Source organism: Typha latifolia, chromosome 3 (assembly GCF_019914945.1).
Source record: "Typha latifolia isolate L0001 chromosome 3, TyphaL0001v2, whole genome shotgun sequence".
NCBI classification, from domain to species: domain Eukaryota; kingdom Viridiplantae; phylum Streptophyta; class Magnoliopsida; order Poales; family Typhaceae; genus Typha; species Typha latifolia.
The window spans coordinates 7,282,044-7,304,391 of record NC_133088.1 but is presented as its reverse complement, the minus strand read 5'-3'; the positions used below and the strand labels follow the sequence as shown (position 1 = coordinate 7,304,391).

Genomic DNA, 22,348 nt, shown 5'->3' with positions numbered 1-22,348 from the left:
CGAATACTGACCCGGCGACACAAGCTCTCCGCCTTAAGTTGCGTGCCGTCTCTAACAGCAACATCAAACCCTGTGGTCGGTTCGGCATCCAAGCCTAATCTACTCACTAACCTCTCATCTAGAAAGTTGTGTGTGCTCCCAGAATCGATTAGGATGTGCACACAATGCTTTCTAATGAGTCTGTTTACCCATAATATCCTCGACGCGGAAGTACCCGAATATATATGTATCGATATTTCAGCTTGGATATCTTCCTTCGCGCCCTCCTCAATGGCCTCCTCATGGACCTCCTCTGGGCACTCCCAATCGATTTAGAACACTGATGACCAGGGGTGAAACGTTTATTGCATCGAAAGCAAAGGCCCTTTACTGTTCGCTCCTCCACCTGGGCAGGTGTGAGAGTTCGAACAGGGGATTTTGTGCCTCCTCTAACGTCGGAATAACATCTCAAAGGTGGTCATGGTCTAGTACTTGCAGCTACTATCTTTGAACCCGCGGAACTTCTAGTCGGCATTCTAGGTGCAAACTGCCCGCCCATCTCGGTTGCCCCAACTTATTTTTATTGCCATCTTGAGAGCCTTATGTTTTTGCTCCATCCTCACGGCCTTCTCAAAGGCCTCCTCAAGAGTGGTAGGACAAAAAGTATGAACATCAATTTGTATCTCATTCCGCAGCCCTGAAATAAATGTGCTCATCAATGTCAGTTCGGGCCAAAGTGGCTCACAACGACTACTAATTCTTTCAAATTCTACTTGCTACTCCAATACTGTCGTCCTTTGAACCATCTTGCTTAGTGTGGCAGCAAAATCTTCATATGCCACTGTCCCAAATCTGTGTGTAATTCTCCTACAAAAGTCGGCCTATCTAATAAATCCTCCATCATGAATAACCAATCTATACCAATGCAATGTCATTCCTTGGAAGTGAAAGCTTGCCATCTGAACCTTTGCATCCTCCACTGTCCCTTGACAATCAAAATATTGTTCAACTTGAAACACCCAATCGGTTGGATCACCGCCTTAGAATTTTGGAAAGTCCAAGCATGCGGTTCTCCCCCAAATAGTATTATCGGTTTCACAAAAGATCCTTTGTTTTAGGTTTGAACCTCCGTGCATGTTGATCTCCTTCTCTAAATCCTCAAGCACGTCTATCACCATCTCCGAAGGGATCAACCTTATCCTCAAAGTACCAATCCTCCTCATCGACAAAGCGCACTAGTGTCGCACGCCTCTCGAGTTCCACCACCGTCGGTCTTAGATTTTGTAACGGAGGTTGGGGATGATGTGTAGGCATAGGTAAGAGGGGATCATTGATACTCACATGTCGCACATGGACTTGTGGGGTATCAGTTTGGTGTGGTCTCACCACTGGTCCTTTTTGAGGCATCGATCGTCGTCGAGGAGATGACGAAGCCGATCGGTTCATGACATATTCTTTTAAATCATCATGATCCTTTTAAATTGCATCAACTCTATGCAGCAATATTTGGAACATGCTCCTAAGTTCATCTGCAAAGCCCATATTCATACTCATAGACATTAGTTGACTCAATTCTGCCGTGGTTGCTCCAAAGAAATCGGCCTCACAGTTTGGGTTATCGTGGGTTGAGTCTTCCCTTGTTGATGTCATCTTCCTTGTTTCAACCATTAATGGAGGTCTAAGGTTCGCCTAGCTCTGATACCAAATTGATGGGTTCTTGTATTAAAAGATAGGCTACAGAATGATTCCTTCAAGATCTGGATTTATTATTGGAATCAGTCCGCGTAATCGTGGAAAAATATTCACCAAATGTTCTCCGTAGTCCAGAAAATTATAAAACTAAATGGATTAGATCTGTAACTCCTTGATCTACAATTTTCATATTTATGGCCTTTGTGATTCGAACTACAACTGGGACAAAAATATGAAATAACGTGGGTAATGGTGGTGGTGACGGGTGGAGTGGAAGTTAGGGTTATGGATGATTATGGAAATGAAGGTGGAGGATGGACGTGGTTAAGGGATATAGATGAAGGGGAAGAAGTAGTCGAGATCCTAAAGAAGAGGGAGGACTCGACAGGCGAGGGAGATTAGAAGTTAGGAGAGACCTTGCCAACGGTAGAGGTGGAAGGTTAGTGAAGAGGGAGGAGGTAGAGAGAATAGAGAGGAGATAGAAGACAAGAAATTAGTAATCCAATTCCATAATGAATTTGGCTGCAATCCACATACTTATAGATGCTAAGCCCAGCACTATATTCAATTATATATATTATATATATATACATACATATATATATGCACAATTAGTTTAGCTTAGTTAATTTAATGTATTTAGGTTATACAAATTAAATATAATTATATCATAGTTAGTATATAGTTCTAATTATATCATGTTTAGCAAAATACCTGCAATATAAATTACTATTTTAATCCTAAGTAGGTAATAAAAATTATTAGGGTTATGTACGTATATTCTTACGTAATTAATTGCAGTAACTTAATTCTTATTTTCTTAATTATCAAAGAGAATAATAGATAGATAAAATATATTTTAAATACACTATTAAATAATATAATGATGATTAATAAATAACAAAAACAAATATAGAATTAAAGAGTACATAATTACAACTAGAAACTATCCTTTTGTCGGGTTAATTTTAATTAATAGAAAAACTGACATGTTTGTTATAAATAATTTCAGATCCCGCCCCCCTTGTTCAAGACCTTGTGGACCTAGCTATCGAGGCTTGATCGTTATCGTAGCAGCGTGAACGAGTGGTGGTTTGGTATTTGTAGTGGTGTGAGTAGTCTTATCCCCTAGACACCTTTCTCAAATTAGGATATATTATATCTTATGTACACGCATGTTTTGGTATCCAGCATGATTATATGATTTTATCTAGAGATGATTTTAGTCAAGCATATTTTATCATACATTTGATTAGGCTGATCTGAGATATGAGTACATTGGTGATATATAGAGATGATTATACTGTTATGGTTTTATGTCGGCATGATCTCTATCATGAGTATGCATGTGATAGACTAGCAAAAGTATACATGATTAGAGTCGGCATTGCATCATTTTTCTCTCGGCTTCTTTACTACCTAAATTCCTTAGTTGCATGATCTGTTGTCGTACTAGATATATGCATATGATTTATCATGTATAGGAAATCATAAAAGTACATATGTATGTGATGTGATGTGATATGATGTGATGTCTGGAACGGTATCTAGTTCGGACTGGTACTGGACATACTCTTAGCGTATGGCAGAGTATGGTGATGGCTGATGGTTGTACTCTTAGCGTATGACAGGGTACAACTATCATTGAGATACCTTTAGCGTATGACAGGGTATGATTACTTTATTTAGAGATACCCTTAGCGTATGGCAGGGTATGATTTATCTACAGAGTTACCCTTAGCGTATGGCAGGGTATGATTTATCTATAGAGTTACTCTTAGCGTATGACAGGGTATGCTCTAAGCTTGTGACATGATGTGTATCGAGTTTGGGGCCGGTTACCGTAGTCCAGTATGGTGGATGATATTCATAGTTAAGACGGTTGATTGTGATAGTGAGAGATATATGGATTATATCTAGCTCTGACATATACGATTATCTAGTGGTTGGCATACATCATGCATCATCATTGATGTGACCAGTTTCATTATTGTTATACATGATATGTCGTTATATTCGGTGATGTTATATGGTAATTTTATCATGTGATATATTTTTAGTTGAGAATATAATATGTTCATTCATGAGAATTTTATTCATATATATATCATTGAGGATACATATATATATGTTCATACATGGCATCATGCTATTTTCTGATTCATATTATCTAGTACATGATTTACTCTCTATTTAGCATCACTAATTCGGGGTAAGGTCTAATCACTGAGCCTTTAGCTCATGACACTCTTTGTTTTTTTCTTTCCAAAAACCTAGGTGAGCGAGTGGAGCAGGATACTCCCTTAGAGACCTTGCGAGTGGGTAAAGAGTAGTGTGTGGTTAGTGTTTTGCACTAGTTGAGTTCTCTTATTTGATGTATTAGTGGACATCCTCCAAGTATGTCTTTATCCTTGTCTTATATTCTAGCAGGTGACTTTGTACTTGTATAATGATGTATATACCACCGTTGTATATATGTAGTTGTGAAAAGCTCTTGATGATGTGTTGTGGCCTGTATGGGGCCCATGTAGGGTTATTTGTATGCTGTTGACAGTTAGACTTGAGTTTTTCTCAGTTTAAATGTTGTGGATAAAATCATGATGTTACTATAGGTTTATTTGATTATCAGTATCTAACTGAATGGTTAGGTGCTATGCACGTGCCGTGCTTCACTTTATTAGACAATGCAAGGGCAAACGGTGATGCTCTAATCGCTCAGTGGTCATTCTTGGATTGACCAACAAAGTAACAAAGCGGAACCTACTGAATTAGGATAGTCTCTTTCTTCTTTGCTTGGTGGTTGAAAGAAAAAAGCAAAAACCAACGACGGTCTGCGAGCCTATATGGCCAGCGTTGGTGGGGTGGAGAGAGGCATGTCCGACAATCAGAAAGAACTCGCATAGATTCGTCTTTGAGGTATCGTTACGCTAGTTTTCGTATGGCCCAGACTCGTGCCATGCACGTGTTTAGAGTTTGGGTGTCACATAAAGCCCTTGCTGTACAAATGAAAATGACGCATATCGAAACTAGGGTTTATATGGGTAGATAATAGATGAACTAGGGCTAGAGTTAATGTAGATGATGATGCAATGTGCATAATGGCTTTGATAGGGTTGCACATAATGAGAAAGATTATCGTCAATGTGAAGGCTTGGAACCAATTGTGACTTGGAACCCATTCTGATTTGGATTGTATAATGAAAAATAGAAAGATAGAAATCTTAAACAACTTAATCCCTCGTCTTGTGGGGAACTCTGTAACATTAATTCATAAATACAGAGATAATCCTCCTTTCTCTTTTAGGATTTGAAAGATACAATTGATTGAAAATAACTAAAATACAATAAAATCAAATAACGTATATTGTGACAACACTATAATTACTACAACAAAATAATTAAATAGTATTATCTTCTAATAGCTTGGTAACACTCCTAGGGGGTGTAACCAAGCCGAGCTTACTCGAGCCTAGCTCTGATCAAGCTTTAATTGAAAATAATGTGGAGCCTAGATTTGTGATCAAGCTTAAAATTATTTCACTTTGAGCCAATTTTGAGTTAATTTCAATCTCGGTTTGAATTTGAGCCTAAATGGGTCGAACAATAAGCAATTTTAAGCCTTAATCAATTCAAGCCAAATTTTGAGCTTGATCAAGCTTCAATTAAATTAAGCTTGATTTAGGCTTGAATCAAGTTTCAAATAAGGCTTAAGTCAAAAATATAAATATTACAAAAAGATAAACTATTAAAAGTAATCTATGATTTAGAAAATATATGATATGATAATTCAATACTAAACCCTACTTGTTTGCTTTGAGTTTAGGGACCCTTTTAAATTAGTTCAAGGACGGCTAAACTAGTTCAGTAACCAAATATTATTTTTCTTAAACCAAACAAGGATACATAACAATCCATTTAAGTAAATTTTAGAATACAATAAAAGTACAATATACTATATATTATAATTTGAGCCTTATGGAGCCTATTTGATTGAGCCGGCTCATAATCAAGCTTGGCTTGAAAGTTATTTTCAAGCCTATTTTAAAGATCATGCTTTGGTCAGCTCATTTTTGAGCCTATTTGAAAGATCAAACTTTCATTTTTGAAGCTTTGTCGTGGGTAGCTTGACCGAGCTTGATTATTTTGACAGCCCTAAACACTCAGTACTAAACACCTCTCAGCCCTAAATTCTTCCCACCACCCTCCAGCCCCCCAGCAGAAACAACACTGGGTAAGATAACGCTGTCGTTAGAAAATGACCTAAATGCCCCTCTTCACCAACCAAAACCCAAGATCTCTCGCTTAAACTCAAATCGAGACCAAATACGCTGACCATCGAGGACGGCGCGCATTTGCCTTCTTCAGGTCTCATCCCCAGCGTCTGATTGGGCCCCTTCCGATTCTCTTCCTTTTGATTTAAACCTACATGCGAGTAAGAATTAGGTTATACTCCGAAGCTAGCCGAGTTACCCCGGAGGAAGAAGGCCGCAATGGAAGGGTTGTCGGTGGCCAAGGCGGATCTCACGGTATACGTGCACCCTTCAAAGGCGAACAAAGTCGATCAAGCCGTCCGTCGACAGCTCAGCTCCCTCCTCTTCACGTCAGTCCCCTTCGAACTCGTCATCTTATTCCCTCTGTTGGAGCCATTGCTAAGATTTTAATTAGAGATAACTATTGTGAGTGATCCAATTTATTTATGTCCAAACAGTGTCTAAGAGAGAAAAATACAAGAACTCTCTCTGCGATTTTTTCCTTCTTATGATCGGTTTTTCTGTAATCAAAATAGCCCAAGTATTTAATCCAGTAATTTACTCTGACATGCAAGTAAATGGAGCGTTTTTTCTTAATAGGAAATTTACTCTGTTGAGATATTTACATCAGATACTAATATTCTTTAAGTTAATGTAGATAGATACATCTTCTTTCCTTTGCAAGATTAGTTTCAGATGGATAGCCTTCTTGCCAGATTGACACCAACTTGATTTCTTTCGCTTCATTTTATTAGTTTCCTTGCCATATACTATTTAATATCTTATATACTAGTTATGGCCAAAGAATTGACTTTTTTTTTCCTCTTTCTTTCAATCATCAACAAGCACATATAAACACGTATAAAAATGCCTGATAATAGTTATCTGTACCGTATGATTATCTTCAGATGCAATATGAAATAGATAATGACCTTATTATTTGAGCCTCTCTCATCCTACATTAGCAATGTAGTTGTTTTTTCTAACAAAATGGATGACCAAGAAGCTTTTAATTTATTAGAGTTGTTGACTAATATCTCCCATTTCATAAGATTTTGAGTTTTATATTGTTCATCGGCAACTGTTAACAAATGTTTTGCAAAGGTCATATACTAATCTTTAGTTATCATTTACCCTTATTTGTTTTGCTTAGTATAATTTTTGATGATATGCTATTAAATTGCTTGATTGCTAGTAAATATAAGGGTTGGTATCTGTCTCCGAACTCTTGACAGAGGCTTAAAGCTTAAGGCTTCCTCTCTCTCTCTCTCATGTAGTTTAAAAGATCTCCGGTATCAAATAATGTGTAACTTAATTTTTCTAGTTTTTTAGTAAATTTTGCTAGTGTTTTTCGTTTATAAATTGTTTTCTCATTTCTTTTTTTGGTTGAATAAAAACCAAAATCTAAGAATAGCAGAAAGAGATGAAATTAAACCATTAGGAGGCTAAACATCTAAATGACTAGTTTATACATTGGGTGAAAATCAATCCTAGCTATTCAATTGGACTTCCCTATATCCAATGGCATAAAGAGTAATAGTGAAATACTAATAGGATTTGGGGGACTTCAAACTTCAAACATGACTAACAAAGAGTTGCAAACAATTTTCTTTTTAATTTCCTAGAAGGGAATGAAATTGAAACTCTATACAGTATCAAAATGGCTAGTTCATACCTTGGGTAAAAGTCAATCTGAGCTATTCAATAGGACTTCTCTAGATCCAATGGAAAAAAGTGTAATAGTGAAATACAAATAGTGTTTGGGGGAGTTCAAACATCACTAACAAGGAGCTGCAAACAATATGTTCTTTTACTTTTGTAGACGCGGAACTTTGATAATCCAAGATACTCACGGCCCTTAGTCTCCTGGTTTGCTTGCATAGCGCATGCCAGCAGCTTGTATTGCTTAGGTATTGTCATTGATACTGTACTATGCCTTGATGGTCTTATGAAAAATATTGATATTCCATATTCTATTGCAGATATAATGAACTCTTTGATGGTGTGATATTAGCTCATGAGTTCAATTTTAAAAGTAAACATGCGAAGATTCTCCCAGGTTTAATCCCATACTTTGGGGTGAATGTAAAAGCAAAATTGCTAGTCTTTTCTCCAAGACCAGATATGCTCTTAGGTAAGTATTGCAATCAACTATATTGTCATTGATCGTAAATGATGCTGTTGTCAAGCTTGTTAATTGGATTCTTATCCTTCTCTGCAGTATTTCTAATAAATCAAACTTGAAGCTTACCATAGAAATTTACTGTTTCAAAATAGAATCCAATCTACAATTTGTGATTCTTGTCACGGAAAATATGTAAGGATAACGAGAACTCTACTTCGACATTCTCTAGAACTCAAGGTAGATTGTACATAGTAGGAACTGATACTGATTTTTTTTTGGGGTCTTACTAAAATATGGAAGAGAATTCTGGCCTAATAAATATAAGCATCGAACTTCACTAATTCTTAATCCTTTTTCCTTGGTAATAGGCAAAGGTTTATGAGAAGAGCAACTTGTTTGATAGATTAATAATGACTATCTAATTTACTACATGCTAGGTAAGACAAGGAATTTCAGTTTATCATTATTATGCAGATAACCTTATTTGTCTCTTACAGCTTTTCCTTGAAATGTGTAAGATTTGTATGGAAGACTTTGATCAACTGACCTGAATGTGTTATCGATTTTTTTTCTTTTTCCCCTTGGAAATAATTATTGTATGTCAAAACAACATGAACCTAGTTTACATGTTTACGTAGAAGCTGGACACAGAGTATTACTATGATAGATCATTGCGGTATTCTTCTTTTTCCTTCAGGTTCTAAGAAAAACCTTCTTAGTTCTTACAACCCAATTTTCTACAATCTTTTCCTTACAGTTTGGTTCTAAATTTCGCTTGATATTGTGAGAATTCTGTACATTTTAGATTTTGAAAACTTATTTCTCTTACTCCCCCATCATTTGTTCTCATTCATAATTTTTCAGCTATCTATACTTACTAGACTTGTGAGGAAATTACTGTAACCTCACCCTAATTGTGATGTAGTTGTGACCAGTGATGGCCGTGCCACCATCGGCACGGCACGTGCCGGTCGGCATGGGGCGTGCCGAGCGGCACGCATCGGCACGTCCCCCCCGCCCCGTGCCAGTGGCACGCCCCCTATAATATTTTTAATAAATTTTTTAGGATATTTAGAGATGTTTTCGGATCTTTGATATGTCAATCTTTGATTTTTTTTGTCTAAATATATGTATTAAAATTTAAAATCTACATTACAATGTTTTATCTTTAGATTATTTTTGTAAATAACCTATTTTATTAAAGATAAAACAACAGTTGAATATAAATATTATTCAACACATAATATGATTGAATACATTCATTAAAATTAATATTAATGATTAAACACTCCATAATATAATTAAATACTCTATAATATAATTGAACACATAATAACATTCAATACATAATTAATAATAGTTCAATAATTAAAACTAATATCTAGTTGAACGTAGAATGACGAGGAGGATCATAGGCCTCATTTGCTAACACAAGAATAACACGGAAATGTTGCGTTAAAATTTATCCACTGATAATATTGCTCGTTATAACGTCTCACATAGTCTTCATAGAAATAAAAATTTTGTAATTCTTCGATGATATGATATGGATATTGAATATATACGGGAACGACTGGCATAGGAACAGGCACACCATAAGCATATGCAGATTGTGGATATGGAGTATAATAAGGGTGTTGTGGCTCTAGTGGGTGTGATTGATATGATGGTAATGATAATGAATTCATATCATCCTGTGAGCGCACCTCTCCTGATGTCCTGCTACTTACAGATTCAAATCTTTCCCTCATCTGACTATAATCATATTGAGCTTGAGATGGTCTTTTTCCTTTCTTCTGTCTCTGATAAATTTGGCTTTGTGGTTGTCTAAGTATAGCAAATGAATTGTCATTCTAATTTTAAAAAATGACAAATAAGTTGTCATTTCAAAAATGACAAATGACAAAAGTTAATTGATGGAAATAAGAAAAAGTAAAAAAAATGGGTTCTACATGTCATATCATGTTTGTTAAGAAAATAAGTAAAGTTGATTTGATAAAAATTGATGGAAATAGAATTTTTTTTAAAAAAAAAGTCTCTACATTGGCACATGACTGGCACGAGGCTGTGCTAGACGGCACGTGGCCGTGCCGGACCTATTAATTTTAATGTTATCTTATATGTTTACTAGGACAACAAATTCTTTTAAGTAAATAATCCTAAGAAAGGATTTTCTGATTCTCAGTTTCCCTACTATTGATTTTTTACTTTTGTATTTGCAACTTATATAGATTTCAAGTTAACTTTGTTTTGCATACCATGGTTTCTACTTGTGTCTGTTTCATGCACTTATTGCATACATAGCAAAAGAAGCTTCTAACAAGAAAATATTATTGGCTAATTGCAATTATTTGTACTTTTTTTTTTTGGAATAAAGCCAAAAGGCCCAAAACTCTGGCTGTTTCATTTTGAAACAAAACACATGCATCTACCTGTGTAATCTTTTGTACTTGTTGAGCTACTTTAATGAGATTACTTCATCATTTTTATATTGCACAAGTCTTGAATCCTGATTCTAGTGATTCTAGAATTAAGCCTACAAAGGAGAGGTAAAAGGTAATCGTTGAGGCTCACTAGTCTATTTGCAAATTTACAAATGTGATTGATGGATTTAGCTGTAGTAGGAAAGAAGAAAAAACAGAGTAAAACCAACAAGAAAAAAGATGTCGAAGATATGGGGAAAAAACACTGTTTTGAAAAACGGAAAGGCAGTCGCCATGGCGAGGTGGTGCACCGGCCGCCCCGCCATGTTGAAAGGCATCGGCAAAAGGTGGCCAAGCGCCTTGGCGGGCTGCCTAGGTGCTAAATAGTGCTAGGTGGGCCGCCTGGCCTGACTTGGCGGGCTAGTGCTTCTGCCCGCCAAGTCGAGATGCGGTTATCAGTGAGCGGGTCGGGTTTTATAGCGGACCGGGTTTAATAAAACTAACCAATTTAGAGGAGTTAATTGCTAATTACTTTATGAATTATTGAATTAAGATTATAGAGAAGGAATTTTTTTCACTGTCATGCATTATTAATTGGGGGAATTACTAATTGCCTGCTATTTAAGTATATAATTTCTAATTAGAGAATTTTGAAATGTGATTCATGTGAATAAACTAGAGTTAGTAAATAGATATCTCAATTATTTAGTTATCACTAATAAGCAATTAGCCAATGTGATTATGTTATTTAGTGTTTTGGTTTAGTGCACTATTAAAATTTCTATATATACTATACTTATCTATTTATTTATATTAAAAATGCTAGACCGCTTTGTCACCCGCCTTTCGTCTAGGTGCTAGGCGGTGGGGTGACCGCCTGCCACCCGCGGCCGCTTTTAAAACATTGTGAAAAAATAGTAAACAAGGAGATAAATAATCTTGAATTTACTCGTAACCTGCTCAGAATTGAGCTCTTATGTTTATCCAGAACCTTACATCTGGTAGTCTTGATCCTTCTCAATATTCTTAGTTGATATTCAAGAAAATACATGGAGACTGACACAGTGACACACTCACAAAAAGAGTGAGGGTGCCTCTTGTTCCCTTATCATAATTTTTTATTAGCTTGTCAACTTTAAAGTTCAATTCAACCTCTGACTTAGTAAAAGCCATATCAAACAGATCCTAAAATGATTGAATCTTGTTGTCTGAATTAGTTATAAGATTAGTTGTATATATGAAGGACTCACCGGTGGACTGAATTTAATCATTGGACTTCAAATTATCTTATTTGCCTTGAGACTTTTATGCTTATGATTACATATGTAGAATAAGCTTGTTTATCCATATGTCTTGATTTTCCAAATTGCACTATCTTGTGTCACTTCATAGTGCTGCAGGCAAGTTAGTTATTTCTTATTATTTTCCTATTTTCTTTCTTATAATCATAGATACCTAGATCAGACACATCCTTGGCTGCACAAATATTATTTCTTTTTGGTGAGTTAGTGCAATTTAAATTCCATCTACCTTCAAAATTGAGAAGAACACAGTTAGTTTTGTCAATTGATTTTCTCTCTCATAAGTATCTCCTGTAATCTCAATTTTACATGGAACTGAACAATTTATGCAATTAGAAATATGGGAAAATCGAGCGGAGTGATGGCTGGCAAGACCTTATCTTATTTAGTTGGTTTCCTCATATTCCTAGCTGAAGAATGACCATGGGAGATTGTATAGAGCCATAGGTATAGAATATGTAGGTTTGTTTTTTCTTTATATGTTTAATCATTAGGTATTATCTATAGAATGACCATAAGTTGTATAGTACTCTCATTCCATAAATTGGAAGAATTTGGCAAGATTAAACAATTCCTGTACAAGTAGGTCAGCCCAAAGATTTGTGAATTCTGTTCATGGTTCGTAACTTCATATCTCAATTCAGTAAGTTTAGGAACTTAGCTTCAATTTTATACTTAGATAAATTAGTTTTCAAGAAGACTACTTGCTTGTTTTCATTTCTCATGATCAAGTGATGTGCTAAAATTTCAGAAGGGAAGGTTGTCAAGCTTGGGAAAGAATCCATTCATGTCATTGTGCTTGGTTTTTGTTCGGCAGCCATTATGATGGAAGATATTCGCCAAGAATTCAAGTACAAAATTGTGAGATCAAAATTTTCTTCCAAATTGCTTTTTAACGTTAAGCCTTGTTTGCATCTCTTTATTTCTTGTTTGTCTGTTTTTACTTCCCTAAATTAAGGGTTTATAATAAATGCTATATATTTGGTTTCATTTGTGTTACATCAATTTTGTTAGTTTATATTAAAATATTAGGGGCTGTTTGGCTTCATGTATTTGGAAAAACTGCATCTACAAGCTTAAGTTAGGCTTATATGCTGCATTTTGGTATCCTTCAGTTAAGTGGATGCCAAAACACTCTCAACTTTTAATCATGGGAAGAATAAAGGGAAGATGTGTACTTTTGGTTACATTCAATTAAGAACTTAGGTAGTACATCCCTGTACAGATATTAAAGTTTATCTTCAATGTTTTAATCTGACTTTTTCTAATTATATGCATCCGACTATTGAGTATGCATTGCTATATTCTCCTATGGTTTGCTAACTTTTAGAAACAACCAATCCTATTGACTATGCTTACCAACTACGACTAATATGCTTTTGTTTATTAAATTGCAATTAGATGTCTATTGTGGAATTGCTGCTTCTTGTAAAAGGTTAATAATGTAAACTTCTAGCTCTTGTGGGAAAGAATATTGATACTAGATTTCATTTAACCCTTTCTTTGTTGAAATTTTTTTGTAGAAAGGCGGGTTTGGAACTTTTGTAAGTTTGGCTCACAAACGACATGTAATAAAGGCTGGAAGCATGATAAGATTCTTAGTCAAAAGGTAAGCATAAAGTTAAATTATTATATAGCTCAATTTTATGTCCTTAATGAGTTACTCTTTTATATATTTCATGATATCATGCAAACCGTGTAAGGTCTTGACCTTGGCCTAATGTACACATCTTCAAGTTTTAGTGTTTTAGGATTTAAACCTCATTTGGTCGGTGTATAAGGGTATTCAAGGATAATCTTATTTGTAAATTTTTATATTTGAATTACATACTTGATAATTTTAGAAATGTTTTGGTGTTTGGTTGTAGAACATGGATAAAACTAGAATCCTTACCCTTGATAAGATAAGTCCAAATGTGTTTGGTTGTCAAAAGTAGGATAATAATTGTGAATTGATGATATGTTATGTTGAATGAGTAAACTACCTTTGTTAGTGGATGGATCAAGTAAGAATAAAATAATAATTATTAGTTACCTACATCCTCTATTGATCTATTGTTACAAGAACATGTCACATGAAATTATGTGTAAAATCTAATGTTTTAAAAGGTGGTCATGCGATTGGCACACCCCATGCTGATAGTGGCATGACACCTGGCACGGGGTGTGCTAGTAGCATACCCTTGTGCCGAGCCATGTCAACACATGGTGACCATCATGGGTGCGTGTCGACTAGCACGGTGATGTGATCCGAGCCAGATCGGATCACTTTAGGGTTAGTCTTTATATATATGTGTGTGGTGGACTTCTAGGTCAAGCCTAGTTATCTTAGTTTAGTCATTTACTATTTTTAGTACCTACTATTTTGGTTGAGTTCTAGATTAGTTTACCTGCTAATTATGGACTCAAATTGTTAAACTAACTAATGAGTTCTAGTTAAGTTGATTAATAGGTCTAGTTAAGTCATTAGTTGTATTATGGATCCAAGTATTAATTGGTCTAAATGTAAGAGGAGTCTAGTTCGAGCCAATTTAGGGTTAGTCTTTATATATATATGTGAAGAGCAGCCTAATCTAGGGTATTAAGGAATATTTGCTTCGCCTCTATCTCTTTATTTCATCCTCCCTAGCCTCCCTCACATTCTCCGAGCCAAGCCGATGCCCTTCCCTAAAGGCTGATGCTTGTCCTCCCTCTTCGATCATTGATCTCCCTACTCCCGCAGAGCTGGCCCACTTTCTCCCTCTTCTTCCTTTCTAAAATATCGATCTACTTATTCATCACCACCATCATCAAGTCTCCATGTTATCTCCATCACCATCTAGAAGCTAATCCACCATTTTTGCTCTCTAAACTACAATCACCTCCACTTGCCACCAACACCACCATTGGACTCTCATCCAAATTAGACTAAGATAGAATGTAAATTTGAATAGATTTTGAATACCAAAATATAGATTAGCACCTTACGAAGCTAATCCATCTAGTTTCATAATTTTGCAACGATGTACAAATATTTGGCGAATATTCTTCTTGGACTGCACAGACCAAGATTTCTGCAACTAATCTAGATATACCCTCCGAAACTGGGTTCACATCACATGGGTGTATGATGGCCCATGCTGATTAGCACTAGTCGTGTGAGGTTCTAAACGAATCTATTATAGTGGTAAATCTAAAACATTCTATGGGTTTTTTTAATCATATGATAAACATGATATGTCATGTGGAGCCTTTTTTTTCTCTTTTTCCTATTTCAATCATATTATAGAGTAATCAATCAATATTGTTAGTTTGAATGAATATATCAATCATATTATGTGTTGATTAATGTTTATATTTAATTATTGTTATAAAATATGTCAAAGGCGCGCCAATGCATGCCAGTGGCATGGGGTGTGTCATGGGCCTATCATGCTGACCCTGCATTGGCATGGCACAGCTATCATTGATTATAGTAATATACTAATATGCTCATAAAAGTTTTTAGAACAATTGTATAGGATTATAAAGATGACCATAATGATATCAAAAATGAAAATAACGAAGAGACGTAGTGAGTCGAAATTGAACAATAGTACAAGTGTAAAACAAAAGTTGTCCTTTCAAAGATAAATAACATTAGTAAGTTGCTCCAGCTCCCCTCACTTGCTCTCTCATGTCCACTCAATATCTCGTCACTCACCTACTCCCTTCTCCACACTTGGCACCATTTGTCTCGTAATCTTCATTTTCTTTACTTTCATGTTATACTCCATCCCAACCTCTCCTTCCTCTCCCTCTTCTTCAACTTCATCAGCTCCTCTCTCACTTCCTTTTCTCTACTTCCTTTTTCCTATCTCACCCACCTTGATCTCTCCCTAGTTTTGGCCACTTGCTGCCACTCGAGAGAGATTGAGAGAGGGAGAGAGGAGACGATGGATTTGAGGGGTTAGGGCTCATATCGATAGAGATGGAGCAAGGGAGAGAGAAGAGGATTGTGTTTTTTTTCTTTAGATTAGTTAGCTCACTCATATCTAGATTGATCCGACTCATTAGCCAACCCATTATCTAGACCAATCTGCCTTCTATCAGCCTCATTGTAGGTTTGCAGCGGGGCCGCTTAAAGCGCCTTTCATAACACTGGTAAACCCCAATGAACTATATAAGCAATGCTTGGACATATATGTGCAATGTATGGATATTAAAAGAACATGGTTCCAAAGTTCAGCCAGATCTGAGCCTAAAACTATGTATGGAATCCACCAACAAAGGAGAAGAAAAGTAGATAACCTCAAATCTCAAATATTCATCAATTTTAAATGATAATATAACATGCCTTCATATAAGCAAACCCTAACAAAGGCCAAAGACCGAAAAACCCCTCAAACAAAAAATTGATATACCCTCATGTCAAATCTCTCACAACTCGTCGCCCAACCAAACGTCACTGTGTGGGCTGCCCTCCTGCGTCTGCATGAGTACACGTGCCTAAATGTGATGTCCATATGAACTCTCATGGGGTGGAAAAAACTCGACTTTGTCGAGTGGAGTTGAGGGCAGCCCTGGTAGAACCCTCAAAGGTCAAGATCTATCTGCTAAAGTTCCTCGTGCGTGATCCACGGAATAGCCTCCATCAGCATCAGATATTACTTGTTCATCTAAAATAGCATCTTTTTTTTTTTTTTTTGTAAGGATGGAGAAGTAAATGGTAGGGTTTAAAGTACGTATATTTGGTGGGGTTGAAAATAACTGTGTTATAAGGATCATCAAGGATGAATATAAGAGGTTTATAAGCCACTAAATCTTTAATATTAAAAATGGAATTAATGCCAGAATTAGAGGGAATATTTATAACATAAGCATTAGGTCTGACACGTTTCAATATTAGAAAAGATTCAATGCTACGGGCTTGCAATTTCCTTGTGGTATCTGAAGGAAACTGCTCGAGTCTGATATGAATCATGACATAATATCCAACATGGAATTCTTTGGCACGTTAATGCAAATCGGCCTGTAATTTATATACCTCTCTCACTCTATCTCTCTTTCTCGCTCTCTTAGATTTCTTCTCTCTCTACCCAAGTTAAGAAGCTTAATTTCAGCAATATAGAATTCAAGACTGCTGCAGTAAAGTAATCAATAGTTCCAAAAGAATTTCAAGACTAGTTACCACAGTATCATTGCTATCGTGTTTTGCTTAACTTCATGACGAATGATGTGAAATTCCAGCATCAAACAATTGGTTACTAGATACCAATCCAATCCAAACAAACTCCCTCTGTATGTTTGGATCCAAATTTGACATCAATTTTGTCCTAATATCTTATTCTGGTCTGATCCCTTTCCTATGGGTATCCTATATCAATTTGTTATTGGAAAAAAAGATATACTTGTGCACATAACTAGATCGTGCCATTGCTGCAGCTTTTACGATAACATTAGGACTAGGTTGAACTATATTGAGGCTGTCTGACTACAATTGATATATGGCTCTAGTAGAATGGACTAGTTGAGCTTGCTGGAAAACCAATTGAGAAAGGAATCTCGACTTATCCATTGTAAATGGATCATTTTGTAAGAACTTTTTATCAACATTTCTTATTTTCTGGTCTCAACTTCTTATAAAGGGATTTAGTTTCAATGGTTTCACATTTATCTTTAATTCTTTGATCACATTTATAAAGTGAACCTTCTGCCTCCACATAGTTTACTCGTATGCTTTCTGCAATTATTGGTTACGCTTCATAGAAGTAACTTGCATAAGACCCACATGGAACTTATATTAGCTTCTGTATTCTTGTTTTTTCACCTCTTTATATAAGTGTTAGTCCAATATAAAGATACTAACAACTATTTCCCACATATCCTTGTAACATTTTAAGCTGATTCCATTTTTCTAACTTTTCATATGTAGATATATATTCAAGTAATTATTAGCTATTTAGCATTATACATACATCAATCTGCCTACACCATAGAGTGCTGTGCTATTCAGGACCTACTCATATGTGGGGGACAACTTTCATCCCCTAGCCTCCCAAATATGTGTGGCTTATGCCAAAACAGTTATTGATGTTCTGCATAGTGCTTGAAGTTTTTAGTTTCATGCCTGTTCTTTGTTTATTCTTCTGTAATCAAAGATCAAACCTTTAGACAAAACTATGGAATTCTAATGAGTTTTCTATGTATTGTTACATAATAGTGTGGACGAAGAAATTCTCCATCTTTCAGGATCTTTAATTCCATCTAACACTGGATGCATCCGTTGGTTATCCAAACATGGCGGAGATGGTGCATCACAAATCAACAGGTTTAAATTTGTGGTTGTCTATTGTTAATCTCTTATTCTGTTGGAATTCAGGACATTTTGGGATTTAAGTTGCACATACCTTTATGCATGAGCTAGATTACTCCTAATGTTTCCTTTTACTACTGAATAGAATCATACTGCTGCTGTTGCTCAGCTCTCTGCTTATAAAAGTATTTGAAATTTTTCAGGAGCATTAAGAGACCTCGGGGTAGTGATTTTGTTATGGGATTGCAGGACCAACATTCCAGACTATTTGATAACATCGATCAGTCACAAAATCTGAGTCGCCCTCATAAGGCTAGAAAGAGAACTGCTGAGTGAGCTAGTTCTGGATTCTTCTCGTGCAGTTTTTTGGTAATTGAGTTGGTGCCCAATCTGTGAAAGCTTTTGTCTAAACAAGAAGATACTTACTTCCAACTATGGAACTAAATGGCATTAATTGTATAGTCTAGGTTTAGACATTAACTGAAGCATCACTGCTTGTAGCCAACATTAAGAGAGAGATGCTTATTTTGACAACAGGCACTGCCATGTTTCAGTAAAACAGCTGTGAAGAGTTTAATTCCCAAAGGACACGGAGTTCCATCATGGCAGAGTGGATTGGCACTTCCTAACAGTAAAAAATCCTGCAGGATTTTGTATTGGTTTCAGGTGCTTGTCGCTTAGTCGGGTGTGCGTTCTACTTGGATAGAGCCTCGAAAGACCTTTGGTGAAAGCTGGAGGATAGATATTACCTGAACACCTTGTTTTGAACCTAATGCTGTCGCATAAGACTGATGTATTCTTTGTGGTACTTAATAACCTAAGGATTGCAGTCTGTTCAATCTTGAATTACCTACAGGATTTGTGTTAGCTGTTTCACCATCATTGTTTAGAAGAAAACGATTTCCGTGGAAAAATCATCTACATGGAAAAGTAAAAACACTTGTCAAATATATGGTATGCATTGGTTTGTTTTCTCGATAATTTCTTTATGGGATTGCCAATTCTTAAGAATTCTAGGTATTCAAAATTGCTTCTTGTGTTAGCCATGTGTGTTTCCCTGTAGAACTGCAATCTTTGTAAAACTCCTCGTGGAACATTCTTTTATACTCAAGAAATAGATTACACTACAAACTTACTACTAAAAAATATTTATTTATTTTTATTATAGTTAGTAAAATATTGACGAGTTAAGTGTTTTTTCTTCTAAATAAAATATTGATTTTATTGGTGTTTTTATTAAAAAAATATTGAAAAGTTTAGTGTTTTACTAGAAAAAAATGATTAAATTTTTTTCACATAAAATGTGAAATAGTTAAGTATTTTATTATTAAAAATGTTATATTACTCAGCATCTTATTAAGATGCTCCACAATTCAATTTTGAAGATTTTAATTTTTTATTCAATAGTTTAATTTAGACATGATATGAGAAAGATAAGAAAGAAACGAATATAATAATTTTGATCAAAGCTTAATGAATCTCAAACAATAAGTAAAAAAATATAAATAAAATATTTAGAGTATTATAATTTTATATTTAATTATTTATTTTAGTCATAAAATATGTCATCGTGAAGATATAAAAAGTAATTATGTGTTGAAATGACAGCAATTTCTCTCAATCAACCGTAAAAGAAAGGATGATAGGACTAAATTTTAATTTTAAATTTCGTCAAATTTTTGGTAACAATTGTTTAACATTTCTAAAAAATAAGGCATCGAACAGTTCAACATTTTCTAAATATTTTTTTAAAATATTTCTATTTAAAAGTAAAATACTGATAAGTTCAGTATTTTACTGCTCGTAGCTATAACAAATCAGACATTTATTGGTATTAAGTTTGAAGTGATTTTTAGTAAATAAAATTTGGTCAAAAACTCACAAATAGTTTCTAAGAAGAATTTTCAAGGATCTCAACACATTATTCGTGATATGTGGGACCAAGACGGTTGTTTTGCAACATCTATACGCTGTTTGGGGAATTGAAACAATATTTTAAACAAAATGAAAAGAAATATTTTAGTGGTAGATTATATAGCTCGCAAACTTTGAGAGCAAGCTAAGCAAAAACCTTTTGCTTTCTAATATCATAATAATATGCCAATGGAAAAGAAATAATATGGCAATGGGAAAGTTACCTCGTGACTCTATATCGGATTCTAAACGTGGATCCGGTAATATGATAGTACATAGTAGGCTCAAACATTTATTGAGGGTCGGTACCCGTGATCCCTCGCTCTCAGAAAACAGCGAGCTCGTGTCAGACGCCTCAGAAGGCGTGAAGCTTTGCCGCAAGGACGAGGAAGCTGCTTTTATTTTATTTTAATATTATTTAAGAACTAGACAACTAAATATAAAGGTAAATTACAAATTGTCCTCCCCATACAATTATGTCAAAAATCAGAGTCTCTATTAAATTTTTATTTGTATTATTTTATCTTCCATAATTTGGACTAACTTGAAACTATTAACTTTTCATCCAAATTAAATGAGAAAGTGTAAATTATTTTAATACTCCTTGTAACCATAAATCTTCTACCTATATATTTTTAAATAATTAATATCATATATTTGAAAGGAGGATAAAATATAACATTGAGTGCTATGTTGTTTTAAATTTCTGAAATTTTAAGAATATAGTAGTGAGCAAATTTAAGAGAAAGGGTGGAGATATTTTATGGTGAGAAAATTTCTTCAAATAATTTTTTATTTTTTTCTGTTATTTTAAATAAAAAGGTTAATTTCATATAAGTCTAAAAGAGAAAAAGGTAATAACGTAATATTAGACATTAACTACAGGGGACAATTACAAATTCACTCTAAATATTAAATAACGTAGGCTCCCTACAAACAACTGTATTTTTGTTTGTTTTTTAATACAAGACAACTAAAATAATGTTAACAATTTACGATAAGTGAATATGAAAACATATTTTTCGCGAAATTAAACAAATCGAATACTTTCACCTCAAATCGCTCTCAATCTCATCTTTTAGTCTTAGAAAGCATCCCAAATCATAGAAAAAATAAGGGTTAGAATTGCCAGTTTAGGCAGCAAATTATTTTGATCACATCATTCAAAAACATGAAGGGATTAAGTTTCACAAATAAAAGTTTCGGCTCTTTTTTTTAGGATATTTTGGTTAATCATGGGGACAAACAAATCTCACTTCTTGTTCATGAGTTTCTTTTTCAAATTGGTGAAGTCTATTCCTAAAATGAAAAGGAAAAATCATAGGTCAAATACATTTCATAAACTTAATTTGACTTATTGACAATTGGGTTTTGAATAACATAAGATGCATTAGTTCTCTTTCTTTCAAGAAATGAATAGCTTTCAAGAACAGCAAGAAATTCTCAAAATCATAATAGACGACACAGCAAGAACAAATCTGAAGGATTAAAGAACTTTAACGTCACAATTTTGTAGCCATCTTAGGCTACCGATCATCACGATCACCTCGGCCTTACAATCACAGCAACAATCATTCATCCAGGAATCAAAACGGAAAAAATAAAAATAAAATATGAAAGTAAAAGATCTATAATCTCTCTTTCCTCTCTATTTGATCTATCTCCCTCAATAGAAGTTCCTAAAGGAGTAGTCCAAGACCCATCACCTGTGCGCCGTCACTAGCGTCTCGATAAACCTCAATCCGTCAAATCTCGGCGCGAACTTCTCCTTCTCCGCTCCTCTTCTCAGCCCTCTCTCCCCCTCCTTCCAGCCGAAATAAAATCCAATCGACAAAACCATCAGGATTAGGGCTTCTAGAAAGAAACAGATCTAGGATTAGGGTTTCAGTGATACCTGATGCGTGGAAGAAGGCACGAGGGAGATGACTGGGTGCTCCGAGCCGGAGGTGAGAGCGGCATAGGAGCCGGCCGCCGCGAGTAAAGCAGCGAGGACTCCAGCCTTGTTCATCTCTCCGACGGCGCACTTTAGCTTTCGACGCCTCGTTTCTGACTTCTTGCTTTCACTTTATAGCTAAATTTAATAGATTAAATCGGATTTGAGTTTGGGTTGGAGCCCGTCCGCGCCGCACGTATAAGGGGACCACGTTGGAGTTTGACAACTCGAATCGCTGCGTCGGTTGGTTTAATTCGTGGTCGAGTATAAACCAGTGGGGAGACGACACGTAATGTTTGATGTGTGATCGACGTCCTAAGATTGTCGCTTGAGGGCGCTCTCGTAATTGACGTGACAGCGCAACTTGATATTTATTCGAGCCGTCTACTACTTTTTTTTTTTCCTCAAGTTAAAAAAACTCTTATATAAACTCTTTTGAAGAGCCGTGTAGCAGTGA

At 35.4% G+C, this 22,348-nt stretch overlaps 1 protein-coding gene and 1 long non-coding RNA gene across 8 annotated transcripts; one reads left to right on the top strand and one right to left on the bottom strand.

The window, feature by feature from the left end:
- The first annotated feature begins 5,981 nt into the window (after positions 1-5,981).
- Positions 5,982-19,025, top strand: LOC140785015 (uncharacterized). Of its 7 annotated transcripts, XM_073132700.1 has the most exons (8): positions 6,118-6,271; positions 7,744-7,831; positions 7,904-8,055; positions 12,522-12,631; positions 13,294-13,379; positions 17,952-18,059; positions 18,248-18,413; positions 18,582-19,025. In XM_073132700.1, the coding sequence occupies exons 3-7, from the start codon at positions 8,046-8,048 to the stop codon at positions 18,378-18,380; spliced, it is 447 nt and encodes a 148-aa protein (XP_072988801.1). In that variant the 5' UTR covers positions 6,118-6,271; positions 7,744-7,831; positions 7,904-8,045; the 3' UTR covers positions 18,381-18,413; positions 18,582-19,025. The 7 variants fall into 7 exon arrangements, with proteins under 7 accessions (XP_072988794.1, XP_072988796.1, XP_072988798.1 ...); XM_073132695.1 differs by lacking the exon at positions 7,744-7,831 and having other exon boundaries at positions 5,987-6,271; XM_073132699.1 differs by having other exon boundaries at positions 18,248-19,025.
- A 2,399-nt stretch (positions 19,026-21,424) lies between these two features.
- On the bottom strand, positions 21,425-22,062 carry LOC140785321 (uncharacterized). Its single transcript, XR_012108421.1, has 2 exons — positions 21,853-22,062; positions 21,425-21,762 (listed from the first exon to the last, which is right to left on the bottom strand). It is a non-coding gene; the product is annotated as an uncharacterized lncRNA (long non-coding RNA).
- Positions 22,063-22,348: the final 286 nt, after the last annotated feature.

Excerpts from the sequence above, each read along its gene's own strand:
- LOC140785015 (XM_073132693.1), top strand. The coding sequence starts at position 6,162 with ATGGAAGGGTTGTCGGTGGCCAAGGCGGATCTCACGGTATACGTGCAC. Across the intron at positions 13,380-17,951 it reads ATAAGATTCTTAGTCAAAAG|TGTGGACGAAGAAATTCTCC; the intron begins GTAAGCATAAAG and ends GTTACATAATAG. Across the intron at positions 18,060-18,247 it reads GGTGCATCACAAATCAACAG|GAGCATTAAGAGACCTCGGG; the intron begins GTTTAAATTTGT and ends GAAATTTTTCAG.